The sequence below is a fragment of the Micromys minutus genome (assembly GCF_963924665.1).
Source record: "Micromys minutus genome assembly, chromosome: 4".
Taxonomy (NCBI): domain Eukaryota; kingdom Metazoa; phylum Chordata; class Mammalia; order Rodentia; family Muridae; genus Micromys; species Micromys minutus.
The window spans coordinates 77,464,730-77,486,310 of record NC_137973.1 but is presented as its reverse complement, the minus strand read 5'-3'; the positions used below and the strand labels follow the sequence as shown (position 1 = coordinate 77,486,310).

The 21,581-nt window shown below is 45.6% G+C and overlaps 1 protein-coding gene across 1 annotated transcript in view; it reads right to left on the bottom strand.

The window, feature by feature from the left end:
* Positions 1–8,668: 8,668 nt before the first annotated feature.
* Positions 8,669–21,581, bottom strand: part of LOC308419908 (uricase) — a gene marked incomplete at both ends in the record, with an annotated part of 76,649 nt that continues 63,736 nt past the window's right edge. Inside the window, 4 exons of the mRNA XM_080915792.1 lie at positions 8,669–8,743; positions 11,205–11,288; positions 13,189–13,312; positions 14,184–14,367. Coding sequence (XP_080771918.1) covers positions 8,669–8,743; positions 11,205–11,288; positions 13,189–13,312; positions 14,184–14,367 — 467 coding nt within the window. The remainder of the gene's footprint in view (positions 8,744–11,204; positions 11,289–13,188; positions 13,313–14,183; positions 14,368–21,581) is intronic.

The window sequence follows — 21,581 nt, the reverse complement described above, 5'->3', positions numbered from 1 at the left end:
ATGACAGAGAGGCTCTGTGGTGCCATTCTGATTGGAATGCAAGTGGGTTTGGGTCAACAACAAAGAGCTCAAAATTTAAAAATCTGAATAAAATATTAATCTGAGCCAATTTGATTGGCAGCTGTGATGGTTTACATATGCTTGGGCCAGGGAGTGGCACTATTAAGAGGTGTGGCCTTCAAGTAGGTGTGTCACTATGGACTTAAGACCCCCACCCTAGGTGCCTGGAAGTCAGTATTCTGCAAGCAGCCTTCAGATGAAGATGTAGAACTCCCAGCTCTGCCTGTACCATGCCTGCCACGTTCCTGCCTTGGTGATAATGGACCGAACCTCTGAACCTATAAGCCAGCCCAGTTAACTGTTGTCCTTTATAAGACTTGTGTTGGTCATGGTGTCTGTTCACAGCAGTAAAGTCCTAACCAAGACAGAAGTCCTGCTCAATTGTCTGCTTGTGTAGACTGCAATGGAGCATTGTTAATGCTGAGGTGACATCTCCCAGCCACAGAACATCTGCGTTGGTATTGAGTGAAGACTTGGTGAGCACAGCCTTAGCCCACCCACAGCTCCCAGAGGAAGAAGCTCCCAGAGCCACAGATCCCCGAGGCCTCTGCTGCTGGCCTCAGGCTCAGTTCTGACCTGTCTACAAGTCCACTTTGTACAAATCCTTGAGGTTTCTCCCATTGTAAAATAACCATGGGTTTGTCCACCCTCAGATTGTACTGTGTTCTAAGGTTGCAGGGGTCTGGACTCCACACTGGACATTATTTACCTGCTGCATTGTGATGGCTCTGTAGCTAACAGAGCTGGAGGGTCGTATATGTCACTTACAGATGGCCTCATTACCCTTAAGTGAGACTCTCCATAGGATTCTGGAAGTCCCCAGGTTGTGGTGCCAGCTGAGCCCTTGTAGGTATAAAACATTTTAGTCAAGACAAATCGCTGTCCCTTAGAGAAAGAAGAGTTTAGTGTATCTAACGTGCCAGCAAATTGGTATTAGTCACCACATCAAAGTCCCATCCAGTTTTAGTGACTATTGCCAGAGGGTTGGACATCAAAAGCTAGATGCCATTCCTCTTAGCTCATGTGTGACTAGATAGTGACTGTGAAATGCTCCCAGGGAACACACACGCACACTTGGATGAGACCACTTCCTTCTGCCAAAAACATCTTCTACAGAGGGATTTGATAATTAGCCACCAAGGACCAAAGCTTGAAGTCCTAAAGGGAATGAGTTCATTGGTCTCAGGTGGGTAATATTCCCATTATCTTTTTTTTCAATTTTATTGAATATTCTCTGTATTTACATTTCAAATGTTATCCCCCCAACTCCCCTTTCTCCTCCCCTCAACTTGCTTCCAAGAAGGTGCTCCCTCTCCCAATTGCCCTCTCTACCTCAGTGCCTTGGCTGGTTGATGATGTTGTTCTTCCCATGAGGGTGCAAACCTTTCAGCACCTTCAGTCCTTTCTCTAGCTCTTTCATTGGGGTCCCCATGTTCAGTCTGATGGTTATCTGCAAGCATGCTCAGCTGTTTTTATATGACTCTGACAGAGCCTCCGAGGAGACATCCATGTCTGCTTCCTGCCAGTAAACTCTTCTTGGCATCAGCAATGTGCTTGGGTTTGGTGGCTACATATGGGGTGGATCCCCGGTGAGGCAGCCTCTGTAGATCTTTTCTATTCCCATCATCTTTATCGATCACTTTATTGTCCATCTCATGGTCATGGAACCTTATCTCACTCTGAGAATGAAGATGGCAGAGCAGAGATGGATGAGCCTGGGTTTTGGCACCATCGCTGAGTCGCCAGTCAGTCTGGGGCAGCAGCAAATAAAATGCCTTTTCCCTTGAAGACCCAGATATCCGGCTGCAGGGAATCAAAGGCATTATGACTTCGGTATCACCACAGATAACACTGTCACCCCATGTCCTGCGAGATAAGTAGAACTATCAGTCCCATCTCAGAAGCGAGAACTCCAAAGCTTCGAGTGTAACTCGCTTAGGGTCACACAGTCAGGAATTGATAGAACATAGATATCCTGAAACTTGGTACCATCTGGACCCGAAGTCTGAGCTCTTTATGAATGAATGGGTGTCTGTGTGATGCCTGACCAAATGGAAAGGGTGATGGTCATTCTCCAGATCTGATTGGAATTGTAGCATGTGTGTAGCTAACAAGCCACATATTCCAGCAGAGATGCCATCAAGAAGCTTACTGGCCTCTTACCTCCTTACTGTAGTGAGTTATTAAACCCAAGTGCAAAAGTCAACAAGTCAACATTCTAATTGCTGTAATCTATGTGGGAAAAAATACCCTTTAGAGATTCAATTAGCTTAATTTTAGATGGAGAGATCACGCCGAATGTCTGAATGGACCCTGAATCCAATGACAAATGTTCTTGTAAGAGTCATATGGGGAGACCTGACAGAGGAAAAGGAATCAGTAAGATCCAAGAAGTAGAAATAGAGGTGTTGCAGCTATGAGCCAAGAACTCCCGAAGGAGATGAGAACAGAGTCTTTTTTGCTGGAGCCTTTGCAGAGGGTGTACACCCAGGCTAAAGCTTCAACTTTGGACAACAGGCCACAGAAGCTAATTAGGATGGAATATATTTTCTGTTTTATGTTACATTCATGGTGACTTGTTATAGTAACCTCCAGAAGCTAATCCAGCAGGGAGCCTCCTCTTCTGTTCTTAGTATGTTTACTCTCTCTCTCATAAAACACGAACAGAATGCTTACCTTCTGGTTTGGTTGTTTGCATTCCCCATGCAGTAAATTTCTATTAGATTCTTTTATGTTTTATGAATAGAGTGGAAACTAGTTCCCCAGTGGAACTAAGCTCATGTCTTTACAGAGACATGAAGCCATATTTTTCTGGGAAAAGGATGGAAAACCATTACATTCTCACATCTGAGTAGGCTTTAAAACACCCACTCATTCCTAAGAGGCAGTCTGGGCAAAGTCTATGGAGAGAGATGCTCAAGGGAGGGAAGATAGAACGCACTGCTGTACACATACATGTACATATACACATGCACTTTAAAATACACATATACATACATACACACAGAGAGAGAATGAGTGTGTATGTGTGTGTGTGAGAGAGAGAGAGAGAGAGAGAGAGAGAGAGAGAGAGAGAGAGAGAGAGAGAATATACATGCAGCTAACCTACAACAGGCAACAACTCCCCTACTGGATAGGATAATACATAAGAGTTCAGTCTGGGTATGACTGGCTTTTTTGGAGCTGCTGGCCAGTGTGGTTCTGATTTAGTTGTGGTTTCTATTGCCATGAGGAAATACCATAATGCAAGTTGGGGAGGAAAGGGTTTATTCAGCTTCCACTTCCACTTCACAGTCCATCATCCAAGGAAGCAGGACTGGAACTCAAACAGGGCAGGAACCTGGAGGTAGGAGCTGATGCAGAGGCCATGGAGGGATGCTGCTTACTGGCTTGCTCCTCATGGCTCACTCAGCCTGCTTTCTATAGATCCCTAGACCACCATCTCAGGAAGGGTACTGCCCACAATGAGCTGGACCCTCCCCCATCAATCACTGATTAAGAAAATGCCCTGCAGACTTGCCTGTAGCCAGATTTTATGGACGCATTTTCTTAACTGAGGTTCCCTCCTCTCAAGCGACTTTTGTTTGTGTCAAGTTGACATAAAACTAGCCGGCCTAGGGACCATAGCCACCCACCCCCTCCAAACATTGCAGGGTATTCCTATTGCTCTCACTGACTCTTCAGAACTTGACAGAATAACTCTATCATTGAAGATGCTACAAGTTTGAGTCATGGAACGTGACAAAAACCAAAGTGTTCAGGCCTGGAAGTTTCATCCCTACTGGCTAGCTTTCACGGTGCTGGAAGGTGCTGTGTAAGCTACCAGAGGGGAAAAGTAATCTGCAGTCACACAGCTACGAGCCCTGTGAGATACACTAATGACAGATGGGAAAAGACATACCAACTGCTGCTAAGAGCGAGCGTCACGGCATAGCCAACTTTTGGATTGAGTTAAGTTGTACGCTATAGGATGAAGCCCATATCTGGCACCACTATTCAGAGAGGATAAGAGTCACTTATTATTACAGCCACAGATGAAGGAATCTCCCATTCCTTATCTGAGAAGCTTCTGTTTTCTGAGATACCCACCTTTAGCTACAGTGTGGAGAATAAGAGACTGCAGAATTCTCAGGCTCAAAAGGAACATACCCACTGCACTCCATTCCCAAGGCTCAAGATGGAAGAGAGGGCAGAAGGAATGTGAGAGTCTGATGTGGTCAGTAGCTGTAAGGAAACAGGAGCCCCGAGTACAACACAGTAGTCCTAATCCCTGTGCAGGCTGAAGCCACACAGATCGGGAATGGAAAGGCAATGAGTTGGTCTATAATCCATATCCACAGAGCTACCGGCAATCATTAGCTGCTGAGGGAGGGAGAGGCAGGTTTTATTCCCTGGTGAGTCAACCAGATCGCACTAGAAGTCCTCACATCCAAGAAGTATTTAAGTGGCACAAGTTAGTTTTTAAGGATTTAAAAAAAAAAAAAAAAAAACATGGTGGGTGGGAAGGGAAAGGTGATGGATTGGGAATTAGTTGGAGGCCATACAATCTGAAAATGTGGTTCAGTGAAGTCGTCTTAATGGAGAGGACCACAATAGGAAGATAAAGAAGACAGAAAGCTGGGACTAGGAGGTCTTGCATAAGCTATGCCTTAAGCCAAGCAAGCTTTTTAAGGTGATAGATAGCATCTTATACACTAGTTCCAGAAGAAAATGGGACGAAGTCAGCAGGAAGTTAACATACGATGGGATGAAGTCAGCAGGAAACCAAGCCAGCAATGTACAAAGGGAGCACAGGATATCACAAATGTGCCACAGGCCAAGCACACGGTGGTCTTGGGACTGATAGCCACAGCCCTTTAGGGTGAAAAGGGTTGGATTCTCAGGTTCTGAAGCTGAACTCCCCCCACAGCTCTGGCCTCAGGCTAATGCTGGCCTTTTCCAGTGTCTTCAAATATTAGAGCCTCCGGGAAAGCCTCGGGTTGGCCTAGCTCGCAGCAGAGGTGTGTTTTTAAAAGCCGTTGTTTGAAACTATCAAACAACTAATAGAAAAATATAAAATGAAGATAGGGAAAGTAGAAGAAAGGAGGCCAATGAGCTCCCCATGGGAGACCAGAGCCAGGCCAGGAGACACACAAGGGGTGGAGTCTTAAAACTGATGTAATATAGAAGCTGGAGTGTGTCTGGTGGGAATATTTGAAATGCATGGCTTTGGAACCATGTCTGGCTTCCTCTTAAGGAAGGCAAGGAGACAGACATAACAAAGGTTTGCAAAGGCCATTTCCCAGGGCAAACGTCACGCAGCCAAGTGTTCTTCCTACAAAGAAAGCATTAAAAGCGTTGGAAAAGAAAAGTTCAAATCTGTACACTTAAAACAGGGAAGCAATTGATGAAAATTGCATTCTATTTCAATAGCAAATGTATAAAACAGTATCTTCAAAAGGTAATTCAGTTAAGATAGGGTAGAAGAAAGGGCAAGCCTGTTTTTATGTTTTGTCTGCTTGTTTTTTAATGGAGAATGGGTTTATTGCAGGAAGGAAAAGAAAGGGATTTTTTCAGTCCCAAGTCTTTCACTATGGGATGAGAGTTAGATGGTATAGAAGAAGCCTCCATCAGAACCAGAAGCTTCAGCCGGAACTGGACTGCCACCCCTGCAAGCTCCAAGTGAGAGGACCTTTGCTTAGATGATCACTCTGTAACCTCCCAGAGCAAACTGATCAGCATTATTTGTACAAAGGACTTTGCCCATGTTTACAGCTCAGGCCCACTCCCTTGGTCAAACCCAAAATGAGTACATAAAACTGCAGGGTGGTTTTCAATATGTATCCTAGCTCTAAGAAAATGTCCCTCCCAAAATAGGACAGTATGCTGACTTCCTGGTCACATATCTGGGGTAGACAACCCAGGGCTTCTTTGCACGTGTGTTTGAAACAGGGCCATTCTGCCTCACCATGGGCTGCTGTTACTTGATCCCCAGCTATCTGGTTATGAAAGTCCTGTGAACTCCATGAGCTTTATAACACGGGCGTCCGGTGTGGTTGTGGCATTTCCCTTGTCTAACCGTTTGATTTTCTTCTCCCACGTCCCTTCTAAGCAGCACAAAGCATCTTGTAAATTACTCATCTGCACGCCTCTCACCTCTTACCTGACAAACACCGGCTGGTGCAAACTTTATGCTCCGGTCTCACAGCAATGGAAAGAGGCTGGACATGGACACAGTGGCTCTCGACCTCCCTGATGCTGCAACCCTTTAATACAGTTCCACGTGCTCTGGTGACCCCCAACCACACGATTATCCTGTTGCTACTTCACAACTGTAATTTTGCTGCTGTTTGAATCATGATGTAAACATGTGATATGCAAGATATCTGATATACAACCCCCATAAGATGGCCATTTGATCTATAAAAAGGTTGAGAACTACTGCTCAATATAAGGTGGAGCCAGGATTTTAGTGGGTTTTCCTGTCCACTGACCACACCCTTGTTTGGATGAGTATTCCCCCAAGGTGTTTGACCCCCAGGATGGCTTTATTGAGAGACGGTGGACCCTTGAAGAGTTAGGGCTCTGTGGGATATGCTTAGGTCACTAGGATGCAAACAGAATTCGGGATCCCAGAAGCTTCCTCTATCTCTCCTTCTGAGCTGTGACTTCAGTTCCTCTGTGCCTGTCCCTTCACTCGGATGCACCACTTTTGCAAGACACCCAGTGCAAAGTGGCCGCCTGAGATCCCTAAAACCTTGAGCTAAAATCAACCTTTTCGCTTTTCAAGTTAATTGCCTAGAGTAGTTAGTTCTTTATAACCATAGAGGTTTGATGCCAACAGCACCTAAGACCAAAGTAGAATGAAGGCGAGTGGAACAATTGATCAGCAATACTAAGAGCCCCGTGGAGACATTTCTAAGACAATGTAGACTTTATTGCTTTAAAAATAAAGGAAGGGCTGGAGAGATCGCTCAGTGGTAAGGAGCACTGGCTGCAGCAGGGTTCAGATACATGGCAACTCACAACCGCCTGGAACTCCAGTCCTGGGTATCAGTGCTATTTTCTGGCCTCTGAGCACCACGTATACACATAACGCACGCATACATTCAGGCAAACATTAATGCACATAAAATTAACATGTTAAAAACAAAGGGAGCATGTAAAGGCACAGGAAAGTTAGTGGGTTGTTCATATACACACGTCTTAACTGTGGTTTCTAAGCTTGCCCCTTTTAAGCTTTGTGGAACACATGTAGTGAATAATGTTAGTGATTGGTACAAAGCTAATCACCCCTCCAGTCAGAAGCCATTTTAACTCTTCCGTTACGCTTAAATTCCTCTGATCGTGAAAGCAATACGTTTTTCATAATTGGAAGAGTCAGGAAAGTACACGATCCAAAATAAATCTCATTCATGAATCCTGTTGTCCAGAGTCTTTGTAAACACATCTTCAGAGAAGTGTGTTAGAGCCTCCTTTCCATGTGCATATCCGCCCATCTCTCTGTTGACTGGCTGACCGCTTAGTATAAGTGGCTTCACACCAGGGAGAGGGAACACATTACTCAAAGAGAAACAATGTATACTTACTTTAATGTCCCAGTATGTACTAAGTACTCTGCAAGGGTTGTAAAAATCACAAAACAACACAACCCAGGCATAAAATCATGATTAGGCTAGAAATAAATCATCAGTTACAAATGCCAAAGGGTTTTCTTTTTATGACCTTGTCTTTATTCATGATAACTGGTAGAGGAGCTTAAAAGTAGTTTTTAAACATTTAAAACAATGTTTTTATTACATATTTGAGAATTCTATAGAATATATTTTGATATTATTCATCTCCCATCTCAGATCTTCCTCATGCACCCAACTTCATGTTCTCTCTCTCTCTCTCTCTCTCTCTCTCTCTCTCTCTCTCTCTCTCTCTCTCCCTCCCTCCCTCCCTCCCTCCCTCCCTCCCTCCCACCCCCTCCCTCTCTCCCTCCCTCCCTCCCCACTTCTAGGCACGAAACCTGGTGTCCTTCAGTATGACTGCACACCAGGTGCCGCACCACCGAACAGAGCCGACTTTCCCTCTTCCAGCCACAAGCAAACACTAATCACTCCTCAGCTAGTGTTGGGGTTTCATCCCACCTTCCCTCCTCAGTGCTGAGCTTTAGTCAGAGTGCCAGAATTAAAATAAAATAAAAAACACTATGATGATTTTTTCACATGGTTTTACTATGTTTTCGGTACAACCTGGGTATATCTCTGGGACAATGACAGTGTTTGCCTTTTGTGTTCCGACCAATCGATCTGGCAGCAAGCCAGTACTTTATGATTATTTCCTAAGTGATCCGATTCTAAAGACGGATTCTAAGGCAGAGGGCACAAGAACCTCAAGGAGGGATATCACTGTGATTCGCCTAACGCAGCCCAGTAATTTTTAAGGCGCCTGCCTGCGGCCATGCAGCCTGCTGGGCCTGCTAATGTGGGGCTCCACATACACACAGCTACAAGTTCCTTGTTGAACTAGGAACAAAAAAGCAATTACTTCATACAGAACAAAGCAATCGATATCTTGAGTTGAAACTTTTTTGCAGGTAGGCACATAGTAATCGCCAACATCACAACTGGCTGGGGCCATGTCACAGCCTTGAAGACAGCTTCCTCTTGACTGTCCCCGTTATCTTGCCGTAGGGATTGTCGAGAGGCAGCAAAACCTGTAGAGGAAGCACAGGGTAACTTCAGAGATTTGGGGACATCATTCTCCTTACTATGAGCCAATAGTAAAGTAAGAAAGTCACATTGTCAAGGAAGAAACTTCTCTGCGGGACAATTACTTCAAGTCTAGCAGGGACTGCTTTTTTAGAAAGTATAGGAATTTTGAGAGTTTTGCATGGGATTTTGGGTTATTGTATTTATGTATGAATGTGTATATGTGCGTGACATATATATATATGTGTGTGTGTGTGTATTTAGGAATTGAGAAGACTGTTGCATTTGTCACACAACTCTTGGGGAAGTTAGAGGGTAATTTTGTGTAGTAGCATCTTTCTTTTATCTTTATGTGGGTTTCAGAGCTCTGACGCAGGCCATCGGGCTTATACATCAAGTGCCTTTACTTACTGAACTATCTCCCAGCCCCCAGTTCATCAGTTCAGCTAGACTGGCTGGCTTGCGAGCTCCATGGGTCCTACGGTGTCTACTCTCTCAGTCCAGTGCCTACTGTCACATGTCACAGTGCTTGGCTGTATACATGGATGCTGAGGACCCACTCGGACCCACGCTTGCACAGGTGGCTTACTGACCACGCCTTTCCACCTGATGCCAGGGAGCATCTTGTGGGTTACTCGTTAGGATATGGATGTTTCTAAATGCGTTATACAATCCTGCTTTATCCCGCGAGTACATTTGACCTTTTCCTGATAACTCATTTCAGACATCAATTATTGTTCATAGCTATATTTCAGCCATGCTCTGAAGAGCATCTGAAATCCACAGGGGTGTGAGAGTAATGCAACATGTCTAGACTGCTGTGTTTTACAGTCCTTCTATCTTCCCACCCTGTCATTTGTCATACCCCAGAAGTTGTCACTGTGCGTTAGTTTCCTGCTTCTCATATGTCACCTTCACGTGGTACACGTGTGTGAGGACACTTTATTCATGGATAGGTGTGTGTTTGTGTGTGTGTGTGTGTGTATGTGTGTATTTAATGTGGGGAGAGAGAAGGGGAGTGGGAGAGGGGGAATGGGAGGGGGAGGGGCTCTCCTGAAAGAGCTCAAGGCTTCTGATTTCCAGGCCAGCTTTTTGTTTTGCTCTCTGTGGCTCCCAACCACCTCCTACTCCCACTTCCCTCCCTCTATCCCTTCCACCCCACCCCATCCCCACCCCCCACCCCATCTGTAGCAATGAGGCATCCACTTGCTCTGGAGGGGATGGGTACAAGCCTGGGGCTTAGTAGACACCTCAGAAACCCTCCCAACTGTGCACGGCGCTGAGCAGTAGTCTGGTCATTGTTCTGTTTGTAGCCCATTTGTTTTGCCTCTGGCAGACACGCTGAGATTGCTGTCAGATCTATCTCCTGCCATTCAGGAAGAAATTATTCCCAAAGGCTTCCACAGCTCACTGCCATCCTCTTGTTCTCTGAGGTAAACAGTGCAGCCTGTCCTTTCAGCTCCGGAACACAGGGCCAGACTTTCCCTCTTCCACCAGCCAGGGCCCTAGATCTCTTCGTACAGAATGTGGATGCCTGGTAATCATTGTCCAGCACCGGGGCAGGCATCCATGTGTGACTGATGGTTCAGAGCCAGTGGAACCCACCAACACTATTTGCAAAAGAGAAATCAGGTCCTGGAGGGAGGGTGACTCATGGTCAGTAGTCTCTGGCTGTAAGTTTCTAGAGACTCTCTCCTGTTACACTTATGCATCAGAAAGTGTGATCTCCACCCTTAGAACCATTCCGATAGACAGTCTCTGCCTTACCTCTTCCCTCACACACACTAAACGCAGTTACCGAAAATGATGCTGCAGGTGCGTCAAAAAGCCTATCCCTGAAAATGTCCATGGGGCAGGGTCACTTCTGACTTTCCAGGATGTGACCTCGGAGGCCACCAATCAGGGCTCCAGGCTGCCTAGTCAGCCAGTTTGTCACAGCGAAAAGGAAGCCAGGGCTGTATATTTCCTGAGACAAAGGTTCTCTTTGAAAGCATACAGTTCTTGTTCCCGCCTTCTGTACCACAGACGCGCTTTCATGTCTCCCGAGTGTATTGTGTGCTGCTGAAATGACTGATTCATCAAAAGGTGGGCCTGATAAAAAGAACATGGATACAGCTTTCCTTTCCTATTGCCTCAAGATGAAAGAATAATGCAGCTACAACCTTCGCTGGCACTTTCCCAAGGACATCTTAGAGCTGTTTCCTTGGGCACACTCTGTTCCTTCTTTTTGTTCCTCCCTGCAACTAGCGTGCACCCTCTGTGACCACTGATCCACTTCTGGAGTACTCAGCCCCAGGCATTAATAGACCCAGAGCCAAAGAGGCTTCTAATCAGTGGCAACTCTAAATATTATTCTTAGCCAGCAGCAGCTACAGGTTTTAGGCGTTGATATTGTCCCAAGTTGACGAGGAGACTGGAGGGAGATGGTGCAGAAATGTACTTTCAGTGTTTTTTAAAGTCTCTTACCTCTTCCTTGTTGATCAGCCCCATTTTGGACATGTCGATGTTAAAGTAATGAATGTTCGGGAGGCTGATTTCCATGTCTTCTATCTGGAATCCACAACAGCATGGGTTACACTGGACACTGGAGACTCTCTCTTCCTCCATCTACCTCATTCACCCTGACCACTTCCTGTGACCATGATTGTATCTTAAGGTACTCTCCCATGATCCTCTGCTGCCAATTGCTCCCTCCCTCCACCCACACTAGTCCTCTTCTGAAATTGATAGTGGGCCCGTCTCTCCTCTCCCTCCAATATTACATCTTCTCAAAGCTCAGGCTCCTTGAGGTGGGAATCTGGGAGATCCCTTCCACATCCAATTGGCCTTCAGAAACTGGCCAGTCAACATTCTAATGTCTTCCCCACTCCATCCCTCACAGGATGGTCCCTAACATTCATAGGTCCTAGAATAAGTATAAAATTGTAGACCCATATACATGACATAAAGATTTAGTGAACTATACTTTTCTAATTGACAACAGTACTCATGTTAAATATTTATGGTCATATTGTAATTTAAAATTCTGACTCTTTGTGATATTGTGCCAGGGCATGACATCATGGGAAAAGCCAGCCCAGCCCTTGGGTTAGCCCATCCTCTCCCTTGGATCATGTAGATAGATAATCTCTTTGTATGTCAAGCCATATTCACTTCTAGGCCTAAGAATGTGTTGCTGAGAGGCATGAGCCTTCTCTCACAGAACAGGTATCCAGTAGAGATATACCCAGATTCTAGAAGGAGTCTCTGGGCTACTGGGTGAAAAGTTCTGGGGGAGCTATGGGCATCCAAAGAGTTCCTCAGCATAGTTTTACCAACCCTACCCAGTGGAGGTAGGCACAGGCAGAGGAAGCAAGAAGAAGAATGCTCTGGTGCTGACCAAGAAGGGAAGTCAGGCTGGTCCAGTAGATGCTTCTCTTAGTTCAACATAGCCTTGGCCCACACTTTCTTGGCCACACCTCTGTAACATCATCCTATGAGTCTCCTAGTCTGTGGTCCAGCATGACTTTTTAATCACACTGCTACCTGTGATCACTCTAGAAAACAAATCTTACCACGCTGTACTTTGCTATACTAAGTGGCCCCCAGTGGCTCAGAACAAGGCATAGACTATAAATAAGTCTACAACTGTCCTCCTGACCTATTTCCACCTTATGCCTGCATACAGGAAAATGCTTCCCTCCTAGTGGGTCACGTGTGGTTGGCCCATAACAGTAAATGTCTGTGTCATGCTTGTTTCCTCTCTCCACATTTATCCTGTACCCTAGCCCTTGAGTAGAAGTCCCGATTATCCCCATTGTTCCTGAAGACCCAGCATACACCTCTCTTCGAAAATCTAGCTAGTGGCACCTCTTATATCTCATTGAGACTTACCCAATATTCCCATAGTAACCTATTACTAATCTTTTAAAACTTTTCTGTTTTCATATAATGATGAAATCCGTGAGGGTAGGGCCATGTCTAGGTTATCTTTGTATCCCTTGGGTCCTGCCAGAGACACAATGTCCAGGAATATCAAACAGATAAATAGATGAATGGATAAGTGGATGGATGGGTAGATGGATGGGTGAGTGGATAGAAGGAAGGAAGGAAGGGAAGATGTATGAATTTCTCTACATCTATCATGTATGCCTGATACATACAACCTGTGTTCTCTCTCCACTGAGGCATAGAAGTGGCCTGAACTTGAAGTTTAAATCTGTGCTAGATTGGAGGAACTCAGAGGAGTTTTCAGCAAAACTGCAGCACTGTGGCAGTGGCCCGTGTTTTTAGGTTGAGCAGATTTCCCATGTTCTGCTGTCTTCTCACTTGCTATAACAAGCTTTTGAACAACAACAGATGTCACTTCTCAAGTGTCTTCCACTCTCCTATTTTAACACTCAGCTCTTCCTCGGAGCCGACAGGAGACACAGTTCCTCTCTGTCCTCCGAATCCAAGTGACAAAGCATACCTCAGGAAGCTGGCTCAGGGACAGCACTTGTATATCATAGAGGGTCTTCTGCACAGAAGGTGAGTATTCGCCTTTGTCATAGGGCCCAGCAAATTTCTGCAGGACAATATCCCGGACAGCGCCCCTAGGACACAAACGTGGAGATTGGGGGTACTCACATGATTTATTAGAAATGAATTATGAAGCTAAAAAGTAGGAGTGCCCAGAAAACCATCTTATGGATGGCTTTAGGAAGGATTCTTATTCTTTAATGCGAAAATGAAAACCAACAGAATCCCCTCCCAGGCGTCACCATTTGTCCAAAACCAAGGGGTTTTACTGGGACTGGGAGGGGTTGGGAACCTTAGTTCAGGCCCCTTTGCATTGCTGAATGGCCAGGTTTTATCTTCATTTGATGGAGTCGAGCAGCAGAAATGTCACTTGGGGTTGTTAGAGATACAAATTCTCTCAAGGAACCTGGAGTGGGCCCAGGAGTGAGTACTGTGATCTTTATTTAAACAATATCTTGAGTAATTTCATTGTCCGCTATGTCTGACAGTCACTGATGTATCTGAAAAGGAGGGCCCGGGAAGATAGTTTTCCATGTGAGGGTGGAAACCTTAGTCCCATCTCAGCACCCACATTCAAACTATATATTATGCTGTCTGCTTAATCCCACCACCGAGAACACAGGCAGATCTGGCCTAGCCAGTTAGCCTAGCTAAATAAACAAGTCCCAGGTCCCAATAAGAGGCTGGTCCTAAAACAACAAGGGGGATAACCTGAAAAACACCACTGGAGTTGTTCGCTGGCCTCCACATGCATGTCCCTAAAAGTGCATGTGCTTGTGGGCACGCACGCAAACACACACACACACACACACACACACAGGGGGGGGGGAGGCGGGGGCTGTCCTGAAGAACAAAGAATTTGAGTTGGCAAGTCTCTAAGTTTTCTCTTTGCTCCAGGATCCCACTAACCCGCCCCAGGTTTAGGTCAGGACAGTTTTGCCATACCAGATAGCATCGAAGTCCACGTCCCGACTCTGGTAGCGCCACTTACAATACACCTGAGTGGCAAAGCACCGGTCCTTCACCTCGGGGAGAGTGGTGAATTGGTCCTTGATGAACCCTTCAAATCCAGACTGGGTTGTTTTCAGGACCTTGAGGTCTTTGATTCCGGAGTGAATGATGGGAGGTTCTGTGTCGGACAGGAGGGTAGGAGAGGGTGAGTGTGAACAGAACAGTGTGTTTACTGATCTCTCGTCCCTGGGAATTCCTTCTTTATGGACTGCCAGACTCTCCACCCTCTCCTTCCTGGGGAAATTGAAAGGTCAAAGGCATATTGATTTATGCTGAGACAGCTTTCTCCTGGTACCTGCAAAGATGTCTCAGGCAAACCATCTTGTATAATACAAGATGCCAATCATTCAACTTGCAGTCTGAGCTGATGGGATCTGCCGGAGTGTGTCTTCTCCCTGACACTGGGGTCCCTTTCCTGCCATAGGTCCTCTGGTTGATCTACAGTGACTGGTGATGTCTGTCACCCTGAGAAGACCTCGAAACCCTGGTTGGTATAAGAAGCTCAGCCAAGACCAGACAACCTCATTAGTGAGTAATGGTGTGGACCTGTCTGAGACGGAACAGAGTAGGGTGAGGTGGCTGCAGATCCAGGCATTGGTCTGGATGCTTGATTTCCAGAGAGACTTCTGATTGGTGCTGAAGCTGCTTCCTGGAATATCCAGGGATGGAGACGATGAAGAGGACGATTTTTCACTTTCTTTCTCTCCTCATAAGGGAATGGATGGGGGAAAGTGATGGGCAGATTTAGAGGATACTGCTTCCCCGAATGCCAAGAGGTGCTAGCTTTATGCCTGTGGCAATATCGTATCATTAAAAATCTTTTACGTTCTAAGAAACTAGAACTTTTGCTGGACTTCATAGCCAGAGTTAATAATGCACCCTGAGGTCACTTGAGACTTAAGTCAACTATCCTACTGTGTGCCCAGCCTGTTTGTTTGGCCCGTTTCTTTAAAAGAAAGAGTAACAACAAATCTTACTTGCCTTGGATTTCCCATGCGATGGAGTTTTACAATCTAACTTATTGTACAGCTTTAATCTGAAATTAGGTCCATGCCCCTAACCCAGAGAATGGTGTGTGTGTGTGTGTGTGTGTGTGTGTGCTATGATCACTTGCTATAAACAGGAAACAGAAGAAAAGCATTCTTGTGAAATAACCATCAGCCACACATACTGAAGGTAGCACACCCATATTGCTTGGTAACACTGAGTCTTGGTCAGATGGGCTCAGTAAAGTGTCAGTCCCTATAAACCTCTATCAAGGATGCCTTAAAAATACCTCTCGTTCATTCCCCATGTCACATGTTCTGTGTCACACTCTGTTTAACAGAGTAAAAGCCCCTTGTTAGGGACAAGACAGGCAGACGCGGGCTCAGTCAGACAACAGACTGGAGACAACAGAAGAGAGAGGAAGAGGATTCAGACCTGAGCATGTTCTTGGTAAGGGACTGAGGGAGGAAGCCTTCGATTCCTTTTCCTCCGTGCAACACTGACTTTCCCTGGGATCTCTAGGGTCATCACTACTGCATTTAATCAACACAAGGACCCAGGTAATGGAGGGTTTGCACAGGGCTAGGAAGAGAAGCTTCTTTATCTTTACATTTTGAACAAACCATAGCTTTAGCAGCACAGTGGGGCCTGGGTAGGACGTCACACTGACACACTGGGAAAGCCCGGGGTTGACTCAAGAAGGAACTATCTGCCCAGGAGATGGGGCAGATGACAGCAAAAACCAGGCAGAATCCTGGGTCAACAGCTGTTCCCAATAAATGCAAACTTCTTCCTGACCATGGGTAAGGTGGCCCGAACAAGCTGTCACACGGTGGGGGAATTTGGCTGGACTCCTGGAAGTTTAGCAGCGAGAATGGTGCAGAACCACAGAGATTCAGTAGAGCAAATACTTATTCACATGCACAGGCTCATGAGGACAGAGGACATTTAGGGAGCAACTGAAAAACCACAAAGCCCGAAAAGCAGGATTCCTAAGACTACTTCTCTTCCGTCTGTAAGTTGGTCCTGACAAGTACCTGTCCTCCGTGGCTTGTCTAGTTTAAAAGTCAAAAGTCAGGGTTTCTGGACATCACTATATGGTCTTAGTAAAAGAAGAATATACTTTACAGTGCATAAATAAAACCCAAGGCCAGGCATGAAAGCCCACCTGTATGGCATCAATGCCTGGGACGGCGAGACAACACAACCACTGAAAGTTAGAAGGCAGGCTGGGCTACATATGGGTTATATAGGAGAAGGGTCAAAGGGCACCAACAAAACTCTTTTAGAATCCCAGGGTTTCCCTTACCACCTGTCTGTCTTCGGTTGCTGTGACTCACTCCAGGGCCAGATAAGCAATGCCTGTATTTTGATATTTTTGAAGCTACACAAGTTCTACCATCAGAGAACACAATGGCCAGGGGTTAGTGGTAGATCTGCTGATTCGGTTTGTTCTGATTAAATAAAGGGTTCTGTATAGAACGTCCTCAGATAAGCTGGTATGACAGAAAAAAAATTAACTTTCAGAAGTTGTCACTGGATGCTCTACTTGAAGAAAGCCCAGGAGGAAGGTGGCAACAACCCTTTGATGCCTTCTTCTGGCCCTGTTTGTCTAATTTTATTTTTTGTGCTTTTCCTTTCTGTTCAGGGCACAGGACCACGCAGGCTCTTCGGCATGCTAGATAGGAGCTCTGCCACAAGTGCATTCTCAGCCTAGATTCCAAATGTATAAAGACACACATGGGTCACAACATCAGTATGTAACTGCAGTGTTTGTTTCAAACCCAAGAGCCCACAACAGGTATCTATTGATTGGACAAGTGTAAGGTTGACTTATGTCAAGGAGCAACAGCATCACAGTGGAGATTTTTTTCTCGCCTAGAGAACTGATTTCCACCAGTCTTACTGTCCGCATTCCCCCACCCTTGGTTTCTCACACTCTAGATAGCAAAAGAGAACACAAGGGCTTCAACTCCGGCTGAAACCATCCAGTTTGTAGGCATGCTATTGGCTGATGCCTTTCCAAGACATTTTCTTCCTTGAGTCCTCAGAAGTCTCCGGAGTAAATGCCTCTGTGCAGGAGATTTTCATGTCCGTGCCTGTTTTCACACAGTTGGGAATGGGCGGAGGTGAGGTTTAAATTCAGCTGCACACGGTGAGATTCTGTGGTTTTCTGCCCCCCCCCCCCAGATTTAGATCATTCTCCATCTGTGCAGCGTTTCTCCTTCCTGAACCCCCTCTTTGTCTTATTTCACTACTTCAGAAGGACTTCCCGGGAGAGTAGAGGGCTCCTCCTTCCCATCCACAGTGAGCTTTGCAGGGCTCAGCCTTGGAAAAACACCTCCACTGAATAGTAAAGCATTGCTTTCTAAAATGGCTCCTGTGTGTCTTAGACAAATGGTATTCCTTGAAAATTTACAGGGACTACAGAGACAGCTCAGCAACTAAGAGCAGTTGTCCTGGCAGAGAACGTGAGTTCCCAACACCCATGTGGGTGATTCACAAACACCTGTGACTGCAGCCCCTGTGTGGTTTGGTGCCTCTGGATTCTGTGGGTACCTCATGTATGCACACTCAACACAGACACATACACAATTTTAAAAGGATAAAAAAATAAAATTTCCTATGCATTGCCAGTAAAAAGTAACTCCAATCATTACATTACAAACACAGTCATGTAACCTAAAATGCTTTCCCTGATATCTCCTTCTGGAAAACAACACACACACCCGAAATGAAACAGAATACAGGACTAAAACAAATCCTCAAAGGCAGTGGAGAAGGTGAAGGGAAAAGAAGTTAAAGGTCCTGTCTCCATCTTCTGCAATGCATCTGCCTTTGGTCCCCAGCATCTACTTTGCTCACCAAGCTTTGGCTCCTCCCACAGTCTTACTCACAGAGACACTGTAGTGTAATGCTGCAAATCCACAAGCCCCAGCTTTTGGCATTCAGAGTTCCCTCAGATCAAGTCTCAGTGCCCTTCCTACCACAGCACTCCCCGTCTCCATGGAAACAATGCCTCTTCCTATCTTGATTTTCTCATCTTTGGAGTGGAGATGGAAGCCATGCCTGCTTTCTGGAGTTGGTGTGTTTCTAAGGTAGCATACGTGAGGGTTTCATACAAAAGCTGCTGTGTCCTAAAGGCACTGTGAAAGTCTCCATGGTGACCTAGCATCTGGCTTTCCCACACCCACACTAACTATTTGTCAGTGTTTCCTGTGCCTTACAGGCTCAGTGGACTCTGAGACTCCTTCATCCTGAGTTCCAGCAGCCCGAGAGCGATGCATATGGACCCTGGCTGGCCATCTTGAGGTGATTTACTCTCTCTCTGCCCTCTGGGAAAAGACAAAGGCCTCACACTTTCAAATGTGCCTTTGCATCCGGTTCCCACAGCATAAATGTCCTCTGTTCTCACAGACAATTAACTACTACCAGTTTTGCCCGAGCAGAAGCCAACTACTCTGATGCCCTCTGTCACCCATCAAAACCTATCTTCTCGGAATGTTGAAAGCATTTTTTTCTCCTTGGCACACGTTAGACAGACTGGATGAAATCAGAGTGCTTATTTTATCTTCTCTGTTGGCAGTGCCCCAACCTGCTGAGCACTGGTAAAAACCTGAGGCTTTCAAATGCATGGGGCCAGCAACTAAAAATATGCCACCACACACACTCTAAAAAGATCCCAGTTTAGATCTAAAAGAAGTAATTCAACCAGAAAGTGTCATCTGGGTATCATACCATGTAAGCACTCAATCAGCCTGGGATGTTACCCCGGAAACCTGTGCCCCCCCCAGTCCCCCAGCACGGCTATGGTCGAGAGGTAATGCAACAGGAAGATTTTTTCACATTTTACATCACTAGAGTATAATCTCTTCAGCTCCTAGTGTCCTCCCACACACTTAGCAGATTGTGGTTTATCTCTCAGAGAAGCATGTATCCACCCTTCAGCTCTGGAAGGGAAAGAAACTCACTTCAAATTAATAGGAAACAAGCCCAGAACCTCACCTACACATCAGGTGTCAAAAAAAAAAAAAAAAAAAAAAAAGCACAAAAAAAGCTTTACTGAGCTGAGGGGTGGGGGTGGGGGAGCTGTCAAAAAGAGGATAATTGCTTCCACAGTTAACGCCTCCAAAAAATGGACGAAAATAGCTGAAGGGGGGATAGCTTAAAACTATATTAAATCATTCTACTATCAAACCGCAAACTCGTAAAGGGCTAGAGAGACAAAGATCAACTAAATCGGTGCTTCTCAACCAGGAGCTCTGGAGCCCTTGGGGAGTTGAACAAACCTTTTAACCTTTTATGGGGGTCACCAAAGACCATCAGAAAAATACAGATATTTACATTATGAGTCATAACAGTAGAAAATTACAGTTATGAGGCAGCAATGAAAATAACTTTATGGTTCAGGTCATCACAACACAGGAACAGTATGAAAGGGTCACAGTGTCAGGAAGGGTGAGAACCACTGAATTAAAGTGTTTTCCTCTGTGGGTCCACTCTGCTCCTCCAGGGATCCTCAAATGCCAGGCTGCATGATTCTGGGAGTGACAGAGATGACATCACCAGGCAGAGGGCTAACTCGGCTTTACATTCACAGAGCAAAGTGAATCTAGGACCTTGTGTCTGCCAAGAACTTCTCTTAAGAACCAAAGAGCTGCAGTCCTGGTGTCAAAGGACAAAGGCGACTGTCTTAAAAGTGGTTATTGTCCCTAAGACCTCTCTTGACCCCCTTTCTTACTTCTTTCATTTGCCTCGCTTGTTACCCCTTAAATCTACCTTCCCTGCCCCTGGGCTTCCATACTGTCATCTCCTTTGCTTGTCTCTGGAGGGCATTCTTTCTGCCCCATATCTGATACAGTATCTCTTATCTTTCACCTTCTACTTCTCTATCTAGCTTTGTGTTAGCTGGTTCTCGTTTTTGCTTTATTTGTTTTGTAGTTAGAGTCAGAATGGGAGCCACTGAATGCTTAAATAATTGTGCATTTGAATTCAAATACCACAAAGGCTTGGGGACTAATATAGTTCAAATCAGGGATTCAGACATCACAGTGGTGCAGCCTCGGGAGAGAAAGTGTCCATCCTAGAGATCCAATGGCACACTAGCAGCCTATGCTGCGTCTTGTATGCAGAGAGCCTAGTTCTATTGGGACATGGGAACTTACCAACAGCAGAGCAGCCTTTGACCCTGGGGTTGAACAAATTTCTCTCTCCTCATTCTCTCAAGAAAATAGCAGACTTTAAATGCTCAAAATCTCAACATAACGAGGTGGGAAATGTCTTCTCTAGGTACTGAGGTTACATGCACAAACATCCATGCAATGGGTTCAAACCCAACCCTCATGCCTACACAGCAGGGATTCTGACCCACTGAGTCATCTCTCCAATGCTCCATTGCTCACGAAGATGATGATATGATGAATGTGTATCAATTCCTTCCAGTTTAGTATTTAGATAAGAAGCAAACTAGGAACTGGACTTTGCCTCAAAGAGAATGTTCACCTGTACTCTTAAAAGAGGGGCCGAGTAGAAATGGCCACACATGAAGAGTCCTGTGTACACACACGTTTGCATACAGTGCACATAGAAGAAACCTGAATTCACTTACTACACATCAATCCTCTTCCCCATCCCTGCCAGCCCCGAGGGATATCAGGTCAGAGTGACCCAAGCTTCACATCAGTTGATTGGAACTCTGGGCAACTGCCACAGGTCTATGTGTACCCAGAAGCTTTGTAGCTATCCTCAGAGACAAAAGACTTGAACTGCTCTGAGGCTGATCTTTCTACTCAGCAGTGCCGGCCTAGTGATTAGAACTCGGGCAAATGCTATCTCCTGGCATGCAGGAAGGAACAAAAGTCTGTTTTCTTTGATCATCCGCATCCATTCCTGTCTAGAATTCGCCTCCAGCCCTCTTTTAACCAAGATTTCTTAACCCTTCATGGCAGATATCAAACCAATGTCCACTTCTGCTTGGACGCTCAATGGGACTACATCCTGTGGTTTCCTGCAGTCAGGTGTGACTGTGGGACTCTCCCCAGGGGCCATTTATGTGTCTGAGGGGTCTTGCCCTCTTTCCTTCTTCAGTGTCTTTACATCTCCTACTCATCCAACATGGCAATTTATGATCATGGTGAACCCCAAAATAAGGAGTAGCAAGGTAAGGCAGCCAAGGATTCTGTCTAACTTCCCTGCTGCTGAAATTCGTCATCTCTTACTCCTGCCCCCCACCCCCAAACTGGGCTTACAGGAAGAAGTCCTTGTGCTGAGCATCACATATGGAGTTCTTTGTTTCTTGCTATCCCAATAAAAACATATTTTTCTTCTATTTCTCTTATGCCAAAG